The sequence below is a fragment of the Symphodus melops genome (assembly GCF_947650265.1).
Source record: "Symphodus melops genome assembly, chromosome: 7".
NCBI lineage: Eukaryota > Metazoa > Chordata > Actinopteri > Labriformes > Labridae > Symphodus > Symphodus melops.
This window is the reverse complement of record NC_136697.1, coordinates 15,792,396-15,816,443: the sequence shown is the minus strand read 5'-3', so window position 1 is coordinate 15,816,443 and position 24,048 is coordinate 15,792,396. Positions and strand designations below refer to the sequence as shown.

Below are 24,048 nucleotides of genomic sequence, written 5' to 3'. Positions count from 1 at the left end.
ATTTGAGCCGGACTGGCGGTTCCTGCCATTTTCTTCAATCGTAGCCCGAGTCCTGCTAACTGGAGTGAAAATGCAGACGTTCATGGCCTTAAAATCTTTGCCAAATAAGTGGCCTCATTTTAGCCATAATAGGCACATATTACTTACTGCAGTGCCAAAATATGCCTGAGCGTGGCTCAAATCGGCTTGACTCAGCAGGCTACCTGGTTACTGATGAAAATGGAAGTTGTACCAAGTGATGGATACAGTACAAACATGCTTTAATCAAGAGAGGCACAAATACTGTAAATAAATTATTTAAAAAGAGATGCCAGTAAGTACTTTGATGTCTTCACACAAAGGTGAAAAAGTACATGACCTGATTAAGTACTCAGTAATGCAAGTAAAGTGTAGTTCTCTGAACCAAATGTGGGCAATGCTAGCTGAGCCTCATGAAAACTGTATTCAGAAAGCACAACATTAACACTGTGAACATTAAATATTTAAATCTCGTTCTCAGATGCCTTACTGTTCACAATCTGCTGTTGTTGTACTTTGTTGCTGCCCAACTCCCAGTGCTACTGTATGATGTGAACTTTTATTCTGTTTAGAGTGCTGATAGATAAACGTAATATATACTAGTTACACATATAGGAGGACATTCACTGTAATTGTGCATCCTTTTAACATGTACAGCTAAGACAATAAAAAGATTTTCCCATACAGTATCTGGCTCGATGAAACAACGTGCTGCATACATAATCTAATCTCACTCCTCTTGTCTTCGAGAACACATTACATGAAGATCTCTCAGACTCTAGTGCCGTCACCTCACTTTATTACACTGTCAACTGCAGCTTTAAAATGCGCTTCAAGCAATTGAACAATAGCAACTTGTCTGTGATAATTAGTATTTTAATAAATGTATGCTGATGCTGTGTTACTCTTTCTGTGTCCTGCAGCTCCTTCCATAGTTCCCATCATGCACCAGATAAGCTCCACCATGAATAGCTTCACACTGTCATGGCCACAACCAGAACAGCCCAATGGCATCATCCTGGACTATGAGCTGCGCTACTACGAGAAGGTAAGAGAAGTGTTCGTATGTGTGCACATGTGTTGACACCAGTGGTAGTTCTTTCAGATACTTGGTTTTGTCTCTGTGCTCTGCAAAATGCATACACAACCCCTTAAAATATCGAAGCTCCCCCCCCGGATATCAGTGAACAGAGTCCCCTGGGTTGATAATATGTCTTTCACTGTGTTCACTCCCTCTCTCCCACTGTTCTTTGGTTTCTGCTGCTGATGAAGTGAATAGGTTGACCTCTGCTCCAGGCCCACTCTGCACAGTGCAGCAACCTGTCCCGCTGTGAAAATGCATTGCATCGGGGGGGGTGGGGTGTGTGTGTGTGTGTGTGTGTGGGGGGGGGGGTTACATCGACCCGTCTGCTCACACACAATACATCTGCTTTATTAAGTCTCCAGCCCTACCCCACAGCGCCGATGCTGCACCAGTATTGACCTGTAGGCTTCTCCCAAGGCCTGGTGTATAATGATACCCAGAGATGGGAGACTCTATAGCTTTTTGTTTAGTCCCTTGTTTGTCCTCCTAAAGCGGATCGATTGGTAAAGCAAGGTTGGTCATGCATGTTGCTTTTCCCCACAGCTTATGTCATCTTAAGCTCTGACTTTTGCCAGACTTAATGCACTAAACTCCATGTTCTGTTTTCTCAAATAGAACATAAAAATCGATAGAGTTTTTACAAAAAAAAATTTTCTTGTTTTGGTGAGTAATTTATTTTACACAAACTCATTTTGACTCTGGTTGGTGGATCAATAGTCACAGCTCCACCTTAGACGAGTGTATGTCACATTTAGCATTCTCTATCAGAGGGAACAACAATCATGTTTTTAAATGATGTTTGCAATTGGAAACTCAGTTATCCAATAACGGCCGCATTGCTCTCTGTTCCCCCCTCTGACATTGCACAGGTCACAAAATTGAATCCGATTGCCATTGCCCTGAGAAACCTTATCTGTCAGACAGCTTAGCGTTGTGTAAATAACATTTAAACAGCCACCCATTAGCTCATGAATATCAACGAAACCTAATCCTATTGTTGTTTATGTCACGTGTCCTCATACTAATACATGAGCATGGAATAATCACAAATTAATGAATTAGGGGAAAAACGAGTGCTAATGGTTCAAGTGAGAAAGAGGTTGCACTTAATGCTGTCTGCATCACTTCATCCTATCTTCTTGTGCTTTTATATTCCCTGTACGCGACGTGTTAGTGAGAAAGAATGCATAATGGCAGTCAGAGTGATTGTAAGGAGATTTTCAAAGTGGTCGTCCTCCTATGACTGTTTGCATTTCTGATCTGACAAGACTGTTACAAGTGTTTTAAGAAAGGGTACATGGGTTTTACCGATTAAGACTGAACCATTTACTTTTTGGCAAAGGAAGAAAGACATAAAATACAAGCAAATGCCACAAGTATACATTCTGTACCAGTAGAATAACGTGTTCTATCCTGTCTTTACATGGTGCCAGAATACTCCAGCAAATGAGTTTGAGTATGAGGAACAGTACCTGAAGGTTCAAGAGGGAACAAATAAATGGAAAGTCATAGCAAGTTTCTGGTGACTGTTTTACGGAGTTGACAGAATTGCTGTCACATACAGTAATGCAGCAACACAAGGGACCAAAGTGAATGCAGGCTTGATGGTTCATAACCTTTCATAAATCGTTGCATTGCATTCAGTTTGTTGGCTCATTTGTCATTTTTTTAGATTGTAAAAGGTTGTGTCTGTTAGTTGTTGTCCACACAGATTGACCTATAGTAACGGACAATAAAATGGCATCCATGTTCAATCTACATTGCACCTTAAAACTTGTGAACACACAAGTTCGAAGAACGATTGCCTGCTGAACGTGGAGCACAGAAAAAAACCTAATGAATGTGGAGATTTACATCATAAAACAAAAAACCCACACACTTTGGCTTGAGTTACATGCTGCATTTTCAGTCTGCCCATTCATGTATGAAACTGGGGCTTAAATTGCATCTCGCAGAGGTCAGCTTTCCATTGATTCCCTAAATGCTTGAAAGCTCCAGGAAATCTTGGAAGTTCCACGCAGCCATAATGTAATGCCAGAATGGCCCTTTAGTCATAAAAGACAATTACGACAAGATGTCTCTTACAATGTCTATCACACACTCCCCTGCACGCTCTCAGCACCATTGGTACCTTATAGGCTGGATAATACAATCATAAAAAATGGGATTTTTTTAATGTAAGAATGGCCTTGCTACACTCACCTTCTTGTTTAATGCATCTCAGCGCTGCCTACATTAATCTGAGGGTAGTCACACTGTTATGGTTGTGGAGTTGATTGTCTCAGCGTGCCTGGCACAGTCAGTGAGTCCTTAGCGCAGCAGAGAGCTGTCTCTCTGTACTCTCCATCTCACAGGAAGCCCCCCTATACTCATTTACAATGACAAACTCTGCAGCAGCATATCATTACTTCAAGGTATTCATAGAACATAATCTATTTCTTCAACCCGCGCTTGCTTTTTTAGTTCAACATATGACCAGGGAAACATATTTCTTGTCACTTAAATCGTTGTTGGTTTTTTTTACTCAGTCATTTTGTGGTCTTCCCCTCAGATTATTATTGTGGAAGGCTTTCTTGTTTTGACAGTCCGCACTAGAGGGGGAAATATGGAGGCAGTGTGGGTTGTCATGGGACAGAGATCCCTCTGAGATTTTTCTTCAATATATGTCTGATTTGGTTGTTTTGTGATCGTTGCCTTGACAATAAACACAGGATGGATTTATTAAAAATAATAGTAAAAGGTTTTTATTAGCCTCATTACCCACAAACATGACGTTCACATGAGTTAGTCAGTCTTTATTAAACATGATGCTTTAATTCTTCCAACAGTTTTTGTTTGGTTTTCTATTATAAAAAACATTTTATAATAAATGTTTTCATTACTGAGTACTGTGCCTGAGGAGAAGTCTCTGTGCATCAGTTCAAACTGTGGCAACAACTCTTAAATTGCCTCATAGCCTAATATTATTCATTTACGCTGCATTTCACCCCATAAGCAGGAGGCTGTATTTAAAGGGTTTTACCTGTTTTAAGTACAAGTGAGACAATAACATAGCATCAGGGAACTTTTTTTTAAACTCTGAAACAGCTTTAGATCCACAGAACACACTAATCATAGTGGTTCACAAAAGTTAATTACAAGTTGAGCAATTCCACTGTTCATTAAAAGACAATGAACAAGAATAGAAATATATAACTATAAATGTCCACATAGGAATGTATTTGTACATTTTATAGTGTACAAAAACACATGGACATGTCAGACTAGAGCTAATACAACACATCAGAGTCTCCTGTCTTTGCTATAGAATATATGATTGGTTTTCGGGATAGTGGTATTTTGACTAAAACGTAAGTGGCTCAGGGAAACTGTTGATATTGCGACTGTTCAGATCTTTCGTGGGCTTCATTTTGTGGCCTTATGAGGCATTAATTTAAAGATTTAGTTGTTAGATGTCATCGCTTCTCTAATTACACAGATATCACATTACTTATAGTACTTCCCAAACTACAAAAATACAACTTTTGTTTTGTCTACAGAGTGAAGTTTACTTATATTTTAGCTGCATGTTGAGGGAATGGTAATGACTAAAAAGACAGCGTTTTAACAGTCTCACCTAAAAGTAGTAGTATTAGCTAAAGGCAGTTCTCTCCACGGGCATTTCCCTCCCCTCCTCAGCCCACCTTCACATTACAGAGAGAGTTGTTCCAGGACCCTGCAAATTGAGAAGCCAGATGAAATGAATTAAAGGTTTGCAGCGAAAAAGTAGAATCCCATGCTCCTCATCTCTCCATTTTCCTCAGAACCTTTTTCCTCTGCTTGCCTGAAATTTTGGGGAGGGTGGAAATAACTCAGCATAGCGGAGGTCAGGCCTTCCATTAAGGCTGGAGCAGAGCAGCCACAGGCTCTGGTTACCGATGGCTGTGTGTGCGTGTTGGTGTCACAGAGAGGGTGTGTGTGTGTGTGAGCTTGTGTCAGTGTTTATGTGTTGGAGTTTCAGCGTTAGTTCAGGTGTATACATCCAGCAGCACTGTCATAATGCAGTGTAAGGAATTCAAGAGAAAAACACAAGTTTACAGCATGTCACCAGCATCTGCAGCATACTGACCAGGACAAAATCTGCATTTTTGGCGCTCTCAAATCCCTCCTGTACTTTACATACAATTAGACATTCTTCAGAAGTGAAGCCAGGAGAAACTATTTATTATTCTTTTCTTCTATCCCTGACACCAGCACTCAACAACACTTTTGTCAATGCTCACAGATGTTCTCCAGACAAGTTTAGATTTTTAATGGAAGCTGTGAAAAGCAGGACTAGTTCAGCACTCCCTCAGTCCCAAGGCCAGAGTGTTCTCATTTCTCCTCAGAGTCTTCCTCTTATTCTATCCCTTTTTTTGTGAGTCTCCCTCCCCGCTCACTCAGGCCTCCTTGTTAGTCTCCAGGTGAGGGCAATGCATACAAAGAGGCATCACAAAAGGAGGCTTCCGCAAAATACAAGGCAAACAAATGGAAGGCGCTCAGGCAAATACATTTCTCTTTAAACTTAGTCGAGATGAGAGGATTCTTCACACCTCTCTATTACACTGCTCACTTATGCTTAGAGGGTGACTTTGCTGAATCAGAAGAAGAGGGCAATTCTTTTTTGTCTTACTTGCCGTATTGGGGATGTAATCAGTTCTTATATTATTGTAGCTCTTTTATTTCCAAAAACAATTTAAAGGCTCTAATGCTTTTTTTAATATCAGTTTTTAATTATCATTTTATTCCCATATAAAATAATAAGCACTTTCTTATAAGATTAAAATTCATGAGGTAATGGTAATTATTTGCATTTTGTAATTAAAACCCATCTCGTCTATCTCCTTTCCCCCTCTTTTTTTTTTACCTCGGGCAATACATTTTATTGTTACATTAATGAGAGAGGTTTCTTTCTTTTAAATTCCACTTAACAAAAATAATACCAGAATACTCTCCCTTCTTTCCCTTTGTGTGTTTTTCAGCATGTGCACGTGTGGGCCTGCAAAGAGGAGGCATGGTAGTCTGCCATGTGGCTTTTTTTTCTGTTTTATAGCCAGGTGGCCATGCTGTCCGTTTTAAGAGATTGGCATTTTTTGAAACAGACATACAAATGGTTAACAGCCCATGTGCCCACACACGCATAAACACACACACACACACACACACACACACACACACACACACACACACACACACGCCACAAACGTGCCAGGTCACATCATGTCACTTACGTATCCACACAATGTTTTATCTGGTAGTGAATTCAGAAATTGCTCTGAACTTAGTTTAGTTTAGTTTGAATGCCTTACACCTGAACTGACAAAAAGGTTTGACAATTGTAATTCTTAAAAAAATTAATTTGATTCCTACAACTGTTGATACGTCAATAACAGATTAAATTTAATGATGATTCACCCAATTACATTTTGATTGACCAAACTGCCTATAGGACTTCCTGCCTGTCACCTCTGGCAGTGATTTTGATTGGCTGCTTAGCCATCTGCCTTTCAACCTGCAACTCCATCTTTATTTAGCAAGTTAGGGTGCGGTCCTCCTAATCCCCATTTGACTGGCAACAGGACAGAACCTCTCGTGGCTGGAAGTCCCTCCTGGCACGGCCTTTTATTGGCTATCTCCTCACCTGCTGGAGTGCCAAATGCCAGATCAGTTTTAAGTGGCAGATGTGTGTGTGTGTGTGTGTGTGTGTGTGTGTGTGTGTGTGAGTATGGTGTGTATGTGTGTGTGTGTGTGTGTGTGTGTGTGTGTGTGTGTGTGTGTATGGTGTGTGTGTGTGTGTGTGAGTCATATAATCCCCATTTGACTGGCAGCATGAAAGGGCCGTTCCTAGCCTGGTGCTCCCTCAAGGGATGCTCCCCCTCCATTGGTGGCTCTCCATCTGTCTGTTCACCTGTCCTCCATTCAAACTAAACAGATGGGGGTGTGGTCCTGATAAATGCAAGATGACTCAAAGCAAGAGCAAGAAAGTGGTCCATGTGCATCCAACCATGCCCGATAACAGATGAAAAGGTGACTCTTGCTCTGGTCTCTCTCATGGGGCTTCATGGCTTTTTTTTCAGCATTTGAAGTTTCAGAAATAAAAAGCAGGCAGAACATTGGAGAAGTGACACATTGTTCTGATCTGTGGTCTGAGCAATGATTAAACTCTCTAAACCGGTTACATCAAGTGTCCCATTTATAAACATCTCTTCTTTCCTCTCAGAGATCGAATGGAAGCCTGTTGGTGCGATGCTCTACTATCCCCAAGCCCAAACATTTGTCTTCATCAGGCCCAGAGTGTCCAATAAGAGCTAATATAATTGCACACATCATTATGGGGGGGGGGGGGGGGGGGGGGGGGGGGGTAGTGATTGGTGGGTCGGGGGCCTGGATTTCATAGCAATGTTTACTTCGTCTGCTCAATGACGGAGCAAAGCGGAATGATTCAATTACACCAATCAGATTGGATAATGATTTCGATGTGGGTTGCTTCTGCCTCCACTTTCTTATCACTTCCTGCCATCATCCCCCCCCCTCCCTCCCTCCCTCCCCTCCCTCCCTTGCTTCCTTCTTGCTTCTCCACTTTTTCCACTCCACACTGTTGTCTCCTCTGATTGTTTGTTTGTGTTTACTCAGACCAGTGATACATGTATTATAAGCTGTAGTCCAGTATTAAACAAAAGTGTGTTTACTCAGCTAAAAAAAAAACATGCCTTTATTTTCGCTGCTTTACCGACGCAGGGAATTCACTTTCAGCTGCTCCCCTCCCGTACCTTCCCCGCCTGTCTCCCTCTACAGTATGTCTGCATCCAGCTATCAACATTCTGCAGTGGTGGGTGTTGTGTAGGTGCAGCCCTATTTTCTGGCTGTCATATTCACTCTGGGTTACAGTAGGGTGACAGGACTAAGTAATTACTGATTCCCAACGGCAGATACCTCCAGCAAGCCCCAAACTGCACTGCAGCACACTGCCTCACTAACTCTCTCGACTTGAGCCTTGTGAGAGAAGGATATACAGGATATAGAGGACAGTCCACATGGTCAGAAACAAACATTTATACAATATGTATCTGCATGTATACATCCATGCAGACATGGGTAAATGCTTAAATTGCAAGTGCAATTCAACCTAGAACAGAAAACCAAACTTGAGGATGTAATGCTCAAACTTCCTGCTGTCATTAAACTACATCACGAGGCCCATCTGAGGAGGAGAGGGCCATCCAGTGTTCTTTGTATTAAGCAAGTACAGATTGCCCTTAATGGCCTGTTATGTATGTCTGTTACAGTATTATTGGGAACCAGAGGGGTTCTGTGTGCGTTCAAATGGGTATAGAGTTTGGCATGGTGTCTGACTTTTAAATTCAAATGGACCAGCAAGAAAAGAAAATTGGGGTTAAGATTAAAGTCTCTCTTAAAAGGGGACATCACGACCCTGATCTCTGTGCTAGCTCTTGTTTTCATCTGTTGATATCATTGGAAAGGATACCTCATTTTCTCTGCCTCTGTTTCAAAACAACTACAACATTCAGTCTAAACTGGTTATCTCCCATATTGGTCCAGTCTGCAGTTTATCCTGATATCTACAATGATTAAGAAGCCTGTTTTTTTCTCTAACAGGGACATTCCTGCTTCAGAAATCTTGTTTTACTAGACGTTTCTTAACCGTGGTTACACGCTTTCCAGCACCCATCTTCTCTGTGCATCATCTCTAACCCGTTCCCCGTGTTCCTTGCTCATTTCAGGACCATGCTGAGATTAACTCCACCATCCTGCGGAGCCAAACTAACACTGCCCGAGTAGAGGGCCTCAGGCCGGGCACAGTCTACGTGGTACAGGTGCGGGCACGGACTGTGGCCGGCTTTGGCAAATACAGCAGCAAGATGTGCTTCCAAACCCTCACAGATGGTAAGGATGGCCGTGCCAGGAGAAACAGCTCTCTCTCTCTCTCTCTCTCTCTCTCTCTCTCTCTCTCTCTCTCTCTCTCTCTCTCTCTCTCTCTTCTTCTCTGTATCACTTCTCTTTCTATCCCTCTCTCTGTCTCACACACATACACCCTTCTCTTTTTTTCCTCTCGTCGCTCTTTTGTATTTGTTGTTGCATTATTACTTGTAGGTGAGATAGAGAGGAACTGTAATGTTTGATTGCTCTTTCTATTTCTTCAGCTAAATTAATTTCCTGCACGCTCAGGTTTGTGTTTGTGTGCGCGTGTGTGTGTGTGTGTGTGTGTGTGCATATGTGTGTGTGTGTGTGTGTGTATGGGTTCTTTGTACAATGCTGAGTGTCTTTTGTTTGTGAAACTAACTGTGCTTGATCCAAAACGCTTAGCTAATTGGTTTTTCACCCGGCCCCTTCTGTTGCTGGAGAGCTATCCCAGAATGCATAGCTGTGATTAGTACTTGATGAGATTATTACTTCTTATTTATTATTCTACGGGTGGGGTCGAATTGTCGTAAAAAAAAGAAAGGAGTTTCTTCTCTGCTTCTCTGGCAGGGTTGTGGGACAGTGTTTATTAGTGCAAGTGCAAGGAGGTGTGTGTGTGTGTACATCATTTATTCATGTAGGTGTTGTTCATATGTTAGGCTGAATCTGGTGCTAAAATTAAAAGCCTGGCTGATTTTTTTATACTCGACGTTATGTGGGACAATCATGAGATTTGCCAAAATCCTGCCTCATTGTTCCTTTTTGGACCGACTATGGTCGCAGTTCATAATGTATCAAACACAGGGTGACATTTCTGTAATGCATTGTGCTAATGACGGTGATAAAGATGAAGGAGACGGTGATGATCTTGAGGGAGGGGAAGATGGGAAGGATAATAATGATGATGAAGGTGATCAGTGTGGCTATTTACCTGTTCAGAGCAGATGTATCGACTCAGTCATGGCGCCCTCGCTCCCTCTCCCGCTCACAAATGGTCTTCCTCTCAGACACGCATGAATACAAGCACACACCTGTAGTTGCTTACGCGCATACAATGTCAAGAGCTTCATTTGCTGGCTCGCTGCCATGGCACGACATTCGTCAAGGCAATTAGCAGCAGACACATAAGAAACCGCTGACAATCCGCCCACGGCTCCACCTCTACCGGCCTCCTCTCGCCCTGTCAACCTGCCTCATGGTCTTGTGAAGAAGCATCCTTGTCGCCTATTCACGCTTATCCCTTTACGTCCTTTCAGAACACATGACACATTTCCTCCTCTCAGGACACATTCATACATCTCCACAAGGCTTTCTTTTGCACTTCAACACATCATTTAAAATCAGTGTTGATTGGCAGGTGTAACAAAAAAGATGTGATTGATCCATCAGGAATGTGACTGATGTCTCAGTCCTCTTGTAAGCAGAGGCCCCTGAGAACTAACTCATTGTAATAGGTGCCTATTTACTACTGGAACAGGTAACTGTGGGATTTCTGGCCGTCAGGGGAAAATCCCCCTTTTTCTCATACGGTATGGGTGAAGGGGAGATTTATCTGGACCTCTCACACCTAATAAACAAAAAAAAAAGAGAACAGGAAGACGGAAGCCTCACAGCCTGGAACATCATTTACACTGTTGGCTTGAATTGTACTTGATAAATGTGCAAGTTAAAAGAGCTAGCAATTCCTGTCACATTGAGTTTCCTCATATATCCCTGCTCTCGCACACTGCTCCAAAGATGCATTAGTTCTCCCTTTATCACTTTAATCCAATAGGCCCATTCTACACGGGGGATTGGGTTTAGAAGCTTCTGATTTGCCTGCAGCATGCTAAATTGTGCTTTGCTTTTACTAGTGTTTGCTATAGTGCCCAAGTCAGGGGAAGACAGGCACACATGAAGTTAACAAAGGATGTAGCGTTGTTAGCCCGTCGTCTGTACCAGCTGCCTGCTGGAGCTACTATGTACATCAGACATGTTTGGGCTGCTTGTGATTGGCAGCAGATGACTTCCTTTTCAAAAACATTCCAAGGTGTACTTTCTTGTCCGCTCCTCTGACAGCTTTTGCAAAAGTAAAGGCTGAAAGGCCCCTTTTCTTCCCCCCACCCACATCAGTTTTATGTTCTTCTCTCAGTCTGTCTCTCCATCACTCTCCCGGTTTATCAAACACATCCTGTCAGTCAGTCCTGCTTAAGCCTGCTGGATTTCGGTCAGCATCGCTCAACAGACAGATCTATATGTTTTCTTTATCCATCGGTACACCTGGTCGGCTCAACCTCTTCCTCACCCTATCACTCTCTTTACTTCCTAAACACATACTCAAAGACACACCACAAATAAAACACCGTCAGGCTACTTAATCTCCACCTAAGCTGGTCACGATAAATGTCTGTCTCTCTCTTTTCGCCACACAGATGACTTCAAGTCTGAGCTGAGGGAGCAGCTTCCTTTGATTGCGGGGTCTGCTGCTGCAGGAGTGGTCTTCATTGTTTCTCTTGTTGCTATCTCCATCGTGTGTAGCAGGTAACCACCATTTTGTTTGTCTGTCATCAAATAAAAATGGTATTTGGCTTCCAAACTGAGGAGAACTGCAAGAAGATAGTCTACTTTTTCCTTAGTTAAATAATATGGACTCATGGGGGCCAATAGCAAATATAAGGGCTTTGATATAAGATCAGAATTAGAATGATATATTTTTTTTGCCAAGCACATTTACATATACACGGAATTTGTCTTGGTGTACTGGTACAAAAAAACAGTTAACATGCAAAATAAGGCTAAAATAACAAGTACTTAAACAAAATAAAGTATAAGAAGCAAATGTTAAATATAAAGGATTATAAAAAACACAATATATACAAAGGGTTCATTAAAATGTTTGAATGTTGCTACCTCATTACTAATTACTATCAACAATAAAATGGCAAAAGACTGAAGTTGTATTTGTTTAACATATAAATGGATTTCACAGATTTGATTGGAATCTGACCATTGGCATCTTCACATTTAATTATTTTTGCTAAATAAGTAAGTAACATTTTTCAGAGATGGCTGACATGCTTTGACACCAAATCTTAAACATCACAGAATGAGATACAGCTACTTTACACCCACAGGTCATATTTTGAAATATTCTGTTTTGAGCCACTTACAAAACTCGTGCCATGGCGTTTGATCTGCTGAAAAAGAAAGCTTAGTTGACATTTTTGGAAAGAAATATTCAGTTCCATTAAGAAAAAAAAAAAAAAACGCAAATACTTTTGACCTGATAACTTACTCAAGTCAAGCCGATTCAATATGTCAGCAGTTTGTCACATTGTCACATTTCTCCTCTGTCTCTGCTTTGAAAAAATGAAAGGAAGTTTCTGCAGTGCTGTGTGCAAGTTTGAGGAAGCAAAGTGTTCATCAAACGGGCCGGGATCTTTTGATGCTGAGGCAAAGGAGACACATGAAAAGCAGAGAAAGCCTATCAGGGTCTAATTAAAAATCAGCTCATTTTCATAAACTTCATTTGCCATTGCAAACTCTTTGCAACTGATTCAATTTCAGCCATGTCATATTCAGTCTGTACACAGAAACATGAACAGTAATAAGGCCTCATTTACACTTCCTTTCATCCTGTCTTATCTCTCTCTCTCTCTCTCTCTCTCTCTCTCTCTCTCTCTCTCTCTCTCTCTCTCTCTCTCTCTCTCTCTCTCTCTCTCTCTCTGTCTCTCTCTCTTTCTGCATTTCTCACTCTCTGATGTTTCTTGCTATCTCAGGAAAAGGGCATACAGCAAGGAGGCCGTTTACAGTGACAAGTTGCAACATTACAGCACCGGACGAGGTGAGTCCATCCTTTAGCTTCCAGCCCTTACAAACTATTGCTCACGTTAGTGTTTGGTGCTATAGTTTGTTCTTTTTCAGTATACTTTAAAGGGTATTTTGAGGCTTCTGCCAACCAACATGTTAGCTGATGCAGTTCAAATCTTGACTGAAACTCGTGAACTGTGAAGCATCTCATAGTTCAAGACAACCGTAATGGTGAAGCTGCATAAATATGGCTGGCTCCTTCAACAAACACATGCTTCTTTTCTCTTTCATTCTCTGTCCAACATCTGTATTTATAAAGGTATACTGTACATAGATCAACAAATACCGTCTCTCCACTAAAAAGACAATCAGAATTAAAAAAGGACAGACATAAAAGAAAAGACAGAACGACTTCTATGACAGATCCTGTATAAACTCTTCTATGCATAGTGCAAATTCATACACCTTAGATGGCACATATAGATATTATACTATACATTTATAGTATTTATTATCGTATTATACTATAACTGTGCTTTGTATTGGAGATGGGTTTTCTTCTAATACTTCTTATATTTTATTGCTCTTTGCTACACCTCAGTTTCCTCATTAGACTAGCTGCCTTCTGCCGATATGCCATCAAGTACACATGACATGTATTTAAAGACCATACTTCTATATGCATTCATGAAAAGCAGGTATGGCACAAGAGAAATAACCTGAGGTAGTGAGCGTTTGTAGATGTAAATGACATGTTTCCTCTATAACATAATGACGCTGACTGACAGTGGGGGCTGTACAATAGCTCTGATTGAGTCATGTTTTAAGCATACACCCTGCCACGGAATGACGAGGGGTAGGAGCCTGGAGGGACACACAGGACTTCCTACACTAAGACACATGCACACAAACGTGTGTGTGTGTGTGTGTGTGTGTGTATGAGATTGTACCTAAAATGAAAGCCTGACATACTGCCGACATAGCGGTCTGAAAAGGGGCCTCACACGAGGGGATAGAGTTTTGTTGAGCCTGACACTGCAAAGCGTTTCGACACAGTGACTTTGTGTCACAGTTCCAGCTAGTGGCAGCCCAGGGGCTCATTAAAAAACGCCTGTGGATAGAGGAGTCAGGTTTGTCATAGGCTATCTTTGGGAGAAAAAACAAACGCTATTAACACAAGTGTTGAGAATAAACAAAGGATCAGACACGCTTAGAGCAATAATCATCAAATAAGCAATTTGGAGTGAAGAGGAAATATAAAGCTGATTAAGGATCCTATTCATAGTTTTATTCCTTCAACCTTCAAACCGCCAACACTCATGAAGTAATCCCCAAACCCACGATTCATTGTTTACTTCTTTTGTCTCAAAATTTGACTGGCAGGGTTGTGTATACAAGATTCAATGCGACAATTAAATTGTGCTCAACAGACAATTGTTTTGATTAATGCTCCAAAAATATGCTTCGGTTCATGCTGTTGCCACACACGTCAGGAGATGTCTGTCATTTCCAGTCATTCTAATGTGACAGGCATCGAGGGGAATGCTGCCCACATTGTAAACTCAGTAGTGCATGTGAGTGGCCATGTTTACTGAAATCGGACATCTAACTTCATATCAAACATAGGGCCGGATGTCAGGACAAACAGGCATGAACACACATCTAACCCTGATAAATCAAATATTGCATGGTTATAATTATATTTTGTTCAAGTTTGTCACATTAGCGCATCACCAATAAAAAAAAGGTTTCACTTTTCCATGTATCAACATTCTGTCAGCATCGCTTAATAAACAGACAGACCAATAGGCCCAGGGACTGCATGTTTTGTGTATGCCCTAATACATCTTTGCATGTACAAACAGTACAATTTGAAAAAGCTTATCTTAAAATCCTTTTTGTCAATTTGTAGCCTTAGCTGTTGTTTGCTGCTCATTTTGGTTTAGAACAAGATTTGGAAGGCTGTTAAAAGCTCCGTTGAGGAGTTTTTAACTGGTTTTTAAACAAACTAAAAAATGAATACTAAGGCACCCAAATGACCCACAAAAGCTAAAGAGACAATTAAGAAGTACATTGACCACATCAATAAGTTTTTCTGAAAATGCTGTTTACCACCTCTATCTGGTTGGTGCCAACGGAGCAATTCACAGCAAGCAGACAGGAAGCACTTTGTTTAAATTTGTCATCGAAAATAATTCACAAAAAAATTTATATTGCCAGTTAAAGACAGCAGGGGAACACCAAGATACCTACAGGATACGTATCCTTACCTAATTAAAGGATAATCACCAATAGGAGAAACCCTGTATCCCTATATTCCCCTTTGCCCTCACACATATCCCGTAGTTTCCGCCACAACCCAAACAGTATTGCTTACCTCAACAGACCCAGGATCTGTTTATGATAACTATACAGGTAGTGACAACCTTGATACCACCAGAACCTACCGTACCCATCCATATGGTCGCTATTGGCTTCCAATCCAAGTATCTAAACAGCTGGGCAGCAAGAGCCAAGACATGACTGGGCTTTCCAATTGGGAACCTCCCTTTGCCTGTTTTTTGCCCAGTTAGTCTAACGACACCTCAAGAGGGAAAGTGTGGATAACTAACTCTGGCGTCCCAGAGCCATGCTAGCTTCTACTTTGTGACGATCCCACCAGCAAAACGTCTCTCGGCTTGTGCATTCGTATGTATAAATCTGAGTAGAAAATAATCAGAAAATAAAGGAAACATCCCAAAACACTACCAACTTAGTGCCAACTTTATTCTTGAAAAAGAGTGGCAAAGAGAAAATAATAGAAACACAAAGAAAAGAGTCAATAGAGAGATCTTAGAAAAAAGACAGGGGATATAAAGAGGGTGAGGTGCCTTGATCATGGCTAGCCTTAACCCCCGCTGGTTCAGGCTGTTGTTCTACCTCCCCTTACTCCCTCATTTCCACTAAGGAAGAGAAGAGAGAAGAGCAAATAAGATACATGGTTGAGAGTTTCTTAAAGTAGCATGAAAATCCATGTGTTTTTTTTTTCTTTTCGTGCTATTGCATACCTCATTCAAATATATGAATTCAGTGAGAAAGTTAAGGTACAATCCAATTGGAAAACATCTGCAGAGGTCACAGTTTTATCTTTCTACAAATGAAGACTTGCAGAAGGCCCTAAACCCAAACCAACATCAATACAAATGTGACTGCTAATTTCATAAGAATTTAAGATCTCTTCAGTGATTTCCATACTAATAAGCCACACAGAGAGTTACAAATGATTTTCTGCCATCAAACGATGGGTAATTACTTTGTGTGTAGCAAGTAAACTCAACTCATTATATTTACTGTGCCACAGCACAGATTAATGTGCTTCTTGGACCGACATGAAATGGTAATGTCTTTACTATAGGCGTACCGGAAATTGTTGATTTTAATTTTCTCAAAGCAGATAATAACATATAATGGAACATATAATAGCTATACACTGAAATTGCTCAATTACAAATATTGTCAGCTTAAAGCTGTTAAAATTAATGTTTTTTTTGTTGGTAAATTATTTAGTTATGATAGAGTTCCTTAAACTTGGAAGATGAGCTTTTATGAGGCTGCATTTTATTTACTGACATTATTCTTTGTCTTGTACGCAATATGTAAATCCTGTAAAATAGATGCAGTAATTTAATTGTAACCAAAGCTAGTGATAGATTAATATAAGCATTACTGCTCTACACTTGATTTGTGGATACATTAAGGCCACTCAGTGAACGATCGGGGAAGAGTAATAGCTGGGTAAATGCTTGACATTGGTGAAAATAACATGGTTAAGTGAAGTGCACTAAACATAAATGGGTATTGCCGGTCAACAAAATACTCTTAGAGGTTCAGGATTTTGTTGAGATTTATATTCCAATTGCAGCAAATTAATCAGTTTGTCTGTATTTCCATTTATGTCCTATGTGTGGCCATTGAAATGACAAAGTTGTGAAATAAGAGAATGCATTAGATGCCCAAAAGACACGCATCATCTACTGGCAGGCTTGTTGTTGTATGTGCAGGATGAAAATAGAACTAGCATTTGGATTCAATTGCTTCATACTCTTAGATGAAGGACCGTTAAAACATTAAAATAGAGATCTATTTTTCACCCACTGGCCATAAAAAGATAAGTCCAGTTAACCAGGGAGGGTCGTACCAGAGGGAGAGAGAAGGATAAACTGTTTGCGTTTTAAATTATACATGAAAGTGAGCTCTGGCATGTGTATTAGAAGCTAATGGGTCTACATAGCGTGTATATATGCTGGCTGCGGATTTTTAGTGCATGTTTGTTGCTGTGTATTTGCTCCCTGCTGAGATTTGGAGTCCTACCCAGTGGTGTTGCTGAGCGAGCAGCTTGGCGACACTTGTAAATAAAATGACTTTATGGAATGCAAAGCCGAAAACTCTCTGATGGATTAACTGGAATCCAATCTGTATGGAATCTCTAATGAGCAATTACATTCACACAGGAAGGGTTCAAGGCAATTAGAGCGCTAACTAGAATCCGCTTCTAGTCGAGAGCGAGGTGAGTCACCTTGATCCCTCCAAGACCAGACCTTATCCTGCTCCCTTCCCTTGAGACTTCAGCCTCTTTCCATGTGGCTTATGCAAATAAGCAGGCACAAATTAGACTTGATGGAGATGGGTTTATTCCAATCATGACTGCTGAGTTTTGACTTAACAGCCCTGAGAAAGAGTGCTGCCCTTGGGTGTCACCGTAGAAATGATGATTTGATGCCTGCAATGTCCGTCGTGTGGCAACGCGTATTAAATTTGTTTACAAGTATTTTTCTCCGTTCTCATCCCCACCCGCCCTGTCAACAGAAAATTCAGCTGCTATTTGCAAACATCCCCACTCTCTGAACTGAGCTCACCTATTGCAGAACGGCATAAAGAGCTAGTTGATAGCGCAGTGGTTTTATCTCTTTATGAGCTCCTATAGGGAAGGGGCTGCAGGGAAATTGGTTCTACCACTATCAAAGAGCAGAGACTGCTAGGGTAAGGGATAAAAGGGTAAAAAAAATCTGTCTACATTTACTCTTAATAAAAAAAAAGAAAAAACCTCCCTCTATCCTTTATCATTTTTCTCTGTTTTTTATGGAGTCTTCTCTTCTTGCAAGAGCTGAACCACCATTTTGCTGTCCATTTCTACTCATAACTTTTGTAGTCACTGACATCATCCACCAATACTATTTAATGTCGGCCAATACTAATGTTGATGTATTATAGTGCTCTTGCATGTCCCTGAGGGGGATCATTGAGAAAATAGTAGTGATCATTGAGGATTATTTAGCTCTTACACTGATTGTAACTGTTTCTCACAGTGACTTAGGCTACAACTTGAAGGGCGTTTATTAATCATTTTCTTTAACCATTAACAGTAGACATTAGTCCAAACAAATAGAACAGTGTCTTCTCCTGGAAAGCTCATTTAGCACTTTGGTTGTTCTAGAACTCTCTTTGCGAGCCGACATGTCTAACTGCCCCTCCCCACTGGGCTGCCCGACCCACTTCTCAGGCTCCCCGGGGATGAAGATCTACATCGATCCTTTTACCTATGAAGACCCAAACGAGGCTGTACGAGAATTCGCAAAGGAGATTGATGTCTCTACTGTCAAGATCGAGGAGGTCATCGGCGCAGGTATGGACAATGGGTTCTGTGGAACAATCTGTGTTTGTGTGTTTGCAGGTAGATTCCGAGGTGTCTGTGAAATGATGTATGTTACAGAATAGATGTAGGTACAGTATATTTATGTGTGCTTGCGTGGGAACAAGCTCGCCCTTTTGGCAGCCTCATATGATGGGCACATGTCAAGGGCCCATGTCAAGTGTTTTAGCTGTATATAGGCCAGCTACCTTGGGACCTAGGGTAATGGTATTAGAAATAACCCAAGCTTGGTGGCTTATTCCCAGTGCATCTCTGGTTTTGGATCCTGTAAGTGTTTCTCTCTAACATGTCCTCCCTTGCAATTTCCTTCTTAAGTTACTTCAATATCTTTGACTTTGTCCTTGTTTTGTAGGATTTGTTTTTTGTTGTGGAGATGTCTGTGTCCAACAAACAGATTTCTTTGACGCAAACTGATGCAACTAGAGTCAAAAATAGATGTCGTTCCCATGGGACTGGACACACCTCTTACCAGTTCATACAGAATGCTGGTAGCACATGTGTTTGTCCATACAGCGGCTTTAACTCCTCAAGAAAGGTGTGAGGAAGTAACAAGAGATAGGATAGGGGGGATGGAAACAAGGTGTCTAATTAAAGAATTCCATATTTGCTGATTTCACTGTGTGGCGTCTCTGCAGGACGTTGAGGTGGTGATAATTAATCAAACAGGTTCCAGATATTTAAAAGAAAGTGCTTTCCGGTTTTACCTTGCTTGGGGAGTATGAAGACACTTGGCAGGCTTTTAGGATAGATGAATATTGTGAGTCAGAGGAGCCATGCTGTTAAGGAGATCATGAAGGACCAACACCGGAAAAGAATTGGACAACACTCAGCATGCTTGATAAGTCCTTAATTAAGATTTATAACAGCACTTTGGGTAATATTTCCACCAAGGGACATGGGATGCCACTAAGCTTGATAAATGAACAGCTTCAGATCTCATCAACTCTGCTAATCTTTTGTCAAATCCTTTTTTGATCAGCCAAAAGACGATTAGTTCTTGTTTTTGACAACGTCCCTTTCACCTTCAGGTGAATTTGGGGAGGTGTACAAGGGTCGTCTGAAGCTGCCTGGTAAGAGGGAGATCTACGTTGCTATCAAGACCCTGAAGGCCGGTTACGTGGACAAGCAGAGGCGGGACTTCCTTTCTGAGGCGTCCATCATGGGCCAGTTCGACCACCCTAATATTATCCGTCTGGAGGGTGTCGTCACAAAGAGTCGCCCGGTCATGATTGTTACAGAGTTTATGGAGAATGGTGCCCTTGACTCATTCCTCAGGGTGAGTAGTTTTAAACAATCATACATGTTGTCTCATAAAAAGTTGTTGACAGCTGTTTAGGGTGATCAAAAGTTATGTTCACCATTCGGAAAGAAAACTCACACCCTGAAAATGTAGAGAATTTCAGGAAGATTACCCCTGAAATCCTCGTGATCTGGTTGTTAACACATGTGCCTCACAGCAGGATACTATTACAGTCAGTGGGGAGGGGGACCAGGGGGTCTCCAGAGGTTAAGATATGTCATACAAAAACGGCAAAGAAGTGCTGGACAAAACTACAGCGCCTCTAACGCTTTTATGAGATTATTTTCCATGACATCAATGCTTTTTGTAGTTTCACAGATTAGCTTTATCAACATAGGAGTGGTCCTATGTGGGCCAACAGAAAAACATATTTTAGCAGTTGAATTACATGCATTGAGATTGTACTGGTCACATGTATACAGTCTATACTTGTGCACCAAATTCAGAGAATAAATGTCACCACCGCCCTCCCACTCACTGGAGGTGAATTTGCCTGATTAAATCCTACTGTGTTCTCATGTCAGCTCACTTGGACTTTACTTAGAACAAAATTCTAAGGGGGTGGCAGGAGAAACTACAGATGCAGTCTGAGTGAAATATTTAGCTGTTTGTATTCACACATACAACTCACCAGAAAAACTTCAGGAGTTTTTCAGGATTTTGTGAACAAGGCTCAAGAAGCTTGCGTTAACAAATGTAAAACAGAGCCAGAAAAGATGTGCATGCTTAGAATCCCTTCTAATTCAAATTAGAATAAGTCTCCTCGACCATTTTCTGCCAATAGAGAATATATTTCATGACAATGAACAAGATTTCAGTCATTCATAATTGGAAATTTCCATTAGCAAGCACTGTCAGCCTTTAATTTCTGTTTTAATGTCTGGGGCGATTAATGAACTCCTCACTCTTTCTTTTATGAGGATTGAGCGGACATACAGCTTAATCAATATTCAACTCGCTTTTTTTCCTCCTTCAATCTCATGGATTGGTGTTCTATTTCACTTTGATCTAGGGTGGGTTTAAAGGGGCTCTTTGAAGTTGGCTTTGCTAACTGCCACATCCGACTTGTGTTTCCATCGATCTTCTTTACCCTCTTATTTGTTACTGTGTTGGGGGGTTTCAAAGCTTGCTCTTCAGAGCATTCTCACAGGGGTTTTGGGCACCATGCGTGGATGCTAAAGAGATGGATGCCTGCATGCCCGAATGGAACAATGCTTTCAACACCTTCAATGAACAAGATTGGCTTCAGGAATCCATTTTGCTTATCATTTACAAGTGTGCTTTTCCTCTTGACATTTAGAGGATTTGAAAAGCAAGAAAAGAGCTCAGTTTGTCGAACCTTTTAATGGAAATGTGTAACATCAAATTAAGTATTTAAGAAGGAAAAAGAACTGTAACCGGAAATACGTGTCTATATGTACCCACTAAGTGTAGTTTCCAATAGACTTAATGTGCGAGTACATGGCCTCTGGCTTTCGTAGTAAAGATCTAATAGAAGACATTTTTATTTTGATGTCTGCAGAAAACAAAAAGTACTCCTAAAATATGTTGCACTGACATTTCCTCCAAGAGAATAAAGGAAAACAGCAAATATTTAAAATAAAAACAATAAACCGCTGAATTTTAAGTTGAGGTAGTTTCTCTTGGAAAACAGAACAAGACAGATCTGTATCCCGAAGCTATTCTTCATGTTTTTTTGTGTGTTTTTTTGTTGTGTACTCTAGCAAAACGATGGCCAATTCACAGTGATCCAATTGGTGGGGATGATGCGGGGGATCTCAGCTGGGATGAAATATCTCTCCGAGATGAATTATGTTCATCGTGACCTGGCTGCACGTAACATCCTGGTGAACAGCAACTTGGTGTGCAAAGTGTCTGACTTTGGCCTGTCACGCTACCTACAAGATGACACCTCTGATCCCAGCTACACCAGCTCTCTGGTAAGTTCCTGCAATGTTCTTCCTATATTTTCGTTTGGTTCGTTGGGTACAATTTGCTAGATTGTGTATCCTTTTTAAGTAGATTGTCTGTACCTTTTAGATGTAATCCAAACACCGTTAAAAAAAACATTACCTATCAGTCTAATCAGCTTTTATCTGACATTGTCGTATTCTCTTTGAAGGTATAAGAAACCGTTCACATTGTCAGTTTCATTTATAGAAGCTGTCTCCCTCTTCTTGCTTTTCCTCCTCTTTCCTATACTCTGCAAGTCATGGACCGAAGGGTCTGTCACATCTTCATTAGTGCGAAGACAAGCCTCCTCTGGGAAGGCTCTTCTCTCGTTGACATGCCCAGAGTGCACAGGAACCAAAGGGCATTGCGGCCTCTCAAACTGACAGCTACCACCCCCCCTCTTGCCCTCCCTCCTTCCCTCTTCTCTCTCACTCCTCATTCATTATTACTGGGGCATCATGGGAGGCTTTGGCTCCTCATTAACTCCTCCACACTACAGATCTGTAATTATTAGCAGCCATCGTTAGTTCATCTTCTGCCTCTCCTCTTCCTAATTCAAAACACACTCGTACACCCTCGCAAACACACGGCGTAGGTCATTAGGACTCCCGGCATGCTTGTTTGTGCGTGTGTTTTTATGTGTGTGAGCCAGAAGCATGCATGTGGGTTTCTGCGTGGGCAGGTGTCTGCGTGCCCATGTGCATGTGTGTAGTATCATCTCATTGACTCTGCTTTGAGAATTTGGTGCAAATTAGCCTGTGTACTCCCAATATATCATGTGCTTTGCTGCCTGAAAACTGGAAGCATTAATGCCCTCTACAAGCAGGACTGGTTGACAGGCTATAGAGAGTGGTTCTATATTATACCCTAAAAGCAGACTTTAAAGGTCACATATTATCCTCCTTTTTAACCAGTTTGAATAAGTCCCAGAGCTCCCCAAAACATGTCTGTGAAGTTTCTGTTATAGATGCACTCTGATGCTGTATTTTATCGTACCTATAAACCCTTGTATTTCAGCTGTGTTCCGAATGGCTGTTTCTGTGTCTATAGCTTTAACTGTAAATGAGCTGTGGCTGACCACGGCCCTCTGTAGGGGGATGTGGCTCCAGTTTCCTCGCTATTGTTTACGGTGCAAACGCAGAATCGGATAGCAGGATGAATACCTAGCTGTCGGAGTGTCACCCACCTTCGGAAGGAGGTATTGGCCTTTGTGATGTCATGACAGGAAAATCTGAAAATGGCTTGTTTGTGCACACATTTCCTGAAAAGTAGGGCAGGCAAAAGAGAGAGAGGATGGACTTTTCTCATAATTGGGGGGTTTGGAGACAGGCTACAGGACACATATCAGTGTTAGAAACATATGGCGAAGTATATTTTACATAAGATGGGACCTTAGGAGTGTAATAAACTTATATTATGGATAAACCAATTGTCATATATTTCTGCCATACCCTTTTCATTCAACATTCACTGCAACATGTCCTGCATTTTACCTTTTCTCTTCTTGTTTTGGGTCACCAGTCTCTAGTGGCCTGACACATCCTTTTCTGCCATTCTTACCTGGGAGAGGAGGATTTCACTTGTATGAAATCGCCTTGGGGGATCTTTCTGAATATGATTCATTGTACACACTCAGAATGTGCAGCATGGTGGTAGCACTGTATATATTACAGATAAATGTGAATATATTATGCTATAAAAAGGACCTATTTTAGGAACAGTTTCAGAGGTACTTCAATTCATGCAAAACTTTGGATCAAAAGCATGCATTCAAATAGCCTATGAGTCTTTGGCACACAGGTATGAACAAAGAGTTCTCAAAATAATCTATTTCATCTAAATATAGGTGAAGAAACAAAACTATCATACATAACACTGGATTTCTTTTCAATTTCATGTCCTTCCTTGTAGCTGAGCTTTGGTAGAAAATAACTTCTGCTAGAGTTATTGCTATTTTAAATGCACAGCATGAAGTGTACAAGCATTTAAGGCTTCTGATTGACAAGAGGTGTAAGCCCAGGTGTGGACAGAGAAGCTTTGACCTCACATTGGTGTAGCTGAGGGCTAATTGCTTTGCAGGATTAGCTTGCGTTGTATCCTTGACCCCTCCGGCTAAACCTTGCTGAATTGGTCTTCTGTAGCAACAAAGAGGAGCAGCACCTCTGTTGTCGCCGCTGAGCTTGCTAATACAACAGAGTGTAAAAGGTTGGGATTGGATTATAGATTGTGCATTTTGATGTTGTCTTAAATGTAAACAAAGTCTCTTAGGGGCAACGT

General features: G+C 41.1%; 1 protein-coding gene across 2 annotated transcripts in view; it reads left to right on the top strand.

Annotated features, from left to right (window-relative positions):
- The window catches only part of ephb1 (EPH receptor B1), a 147,531-nt gene that overhangs the window by 105,996 nt on the left and 17,487 nt on the right, over nt 1–24,048 (top strand). The window contains exons 6-12 of one of the 2 annotated variants that reach the window (XM_079349214.1): nt 942–1,066; nt 8,863–9,025; nt 11,452–11,560; nt 12,799–12,863; nt 18,369–18,491; nt 19,547–19,794; nt 21,543–21,758. In XM_079349214.1, the coding sequence (XP_079205340.1) occupies nt 942–1,066; nt 8,863–9,025; nt 11,452–11,560; nt 12,799–12,863; nt 18,369–18,491; nt 19,547–19,794; nt 21,543–21,758 (1,049 nt within the window). Of the gene's footprint in view, nt 1–941; nt 1,067–8,862; nt 9,026–11,451; nt 11,561–12,798; nt 12,864–18,302; nt 18,492–19,546; nt 19,795–21,542; nt 21,759–24,048 lie in introns of both variants that reach the window. The other variant, XM_079349213.1, reaches the window with a different exon arrangement.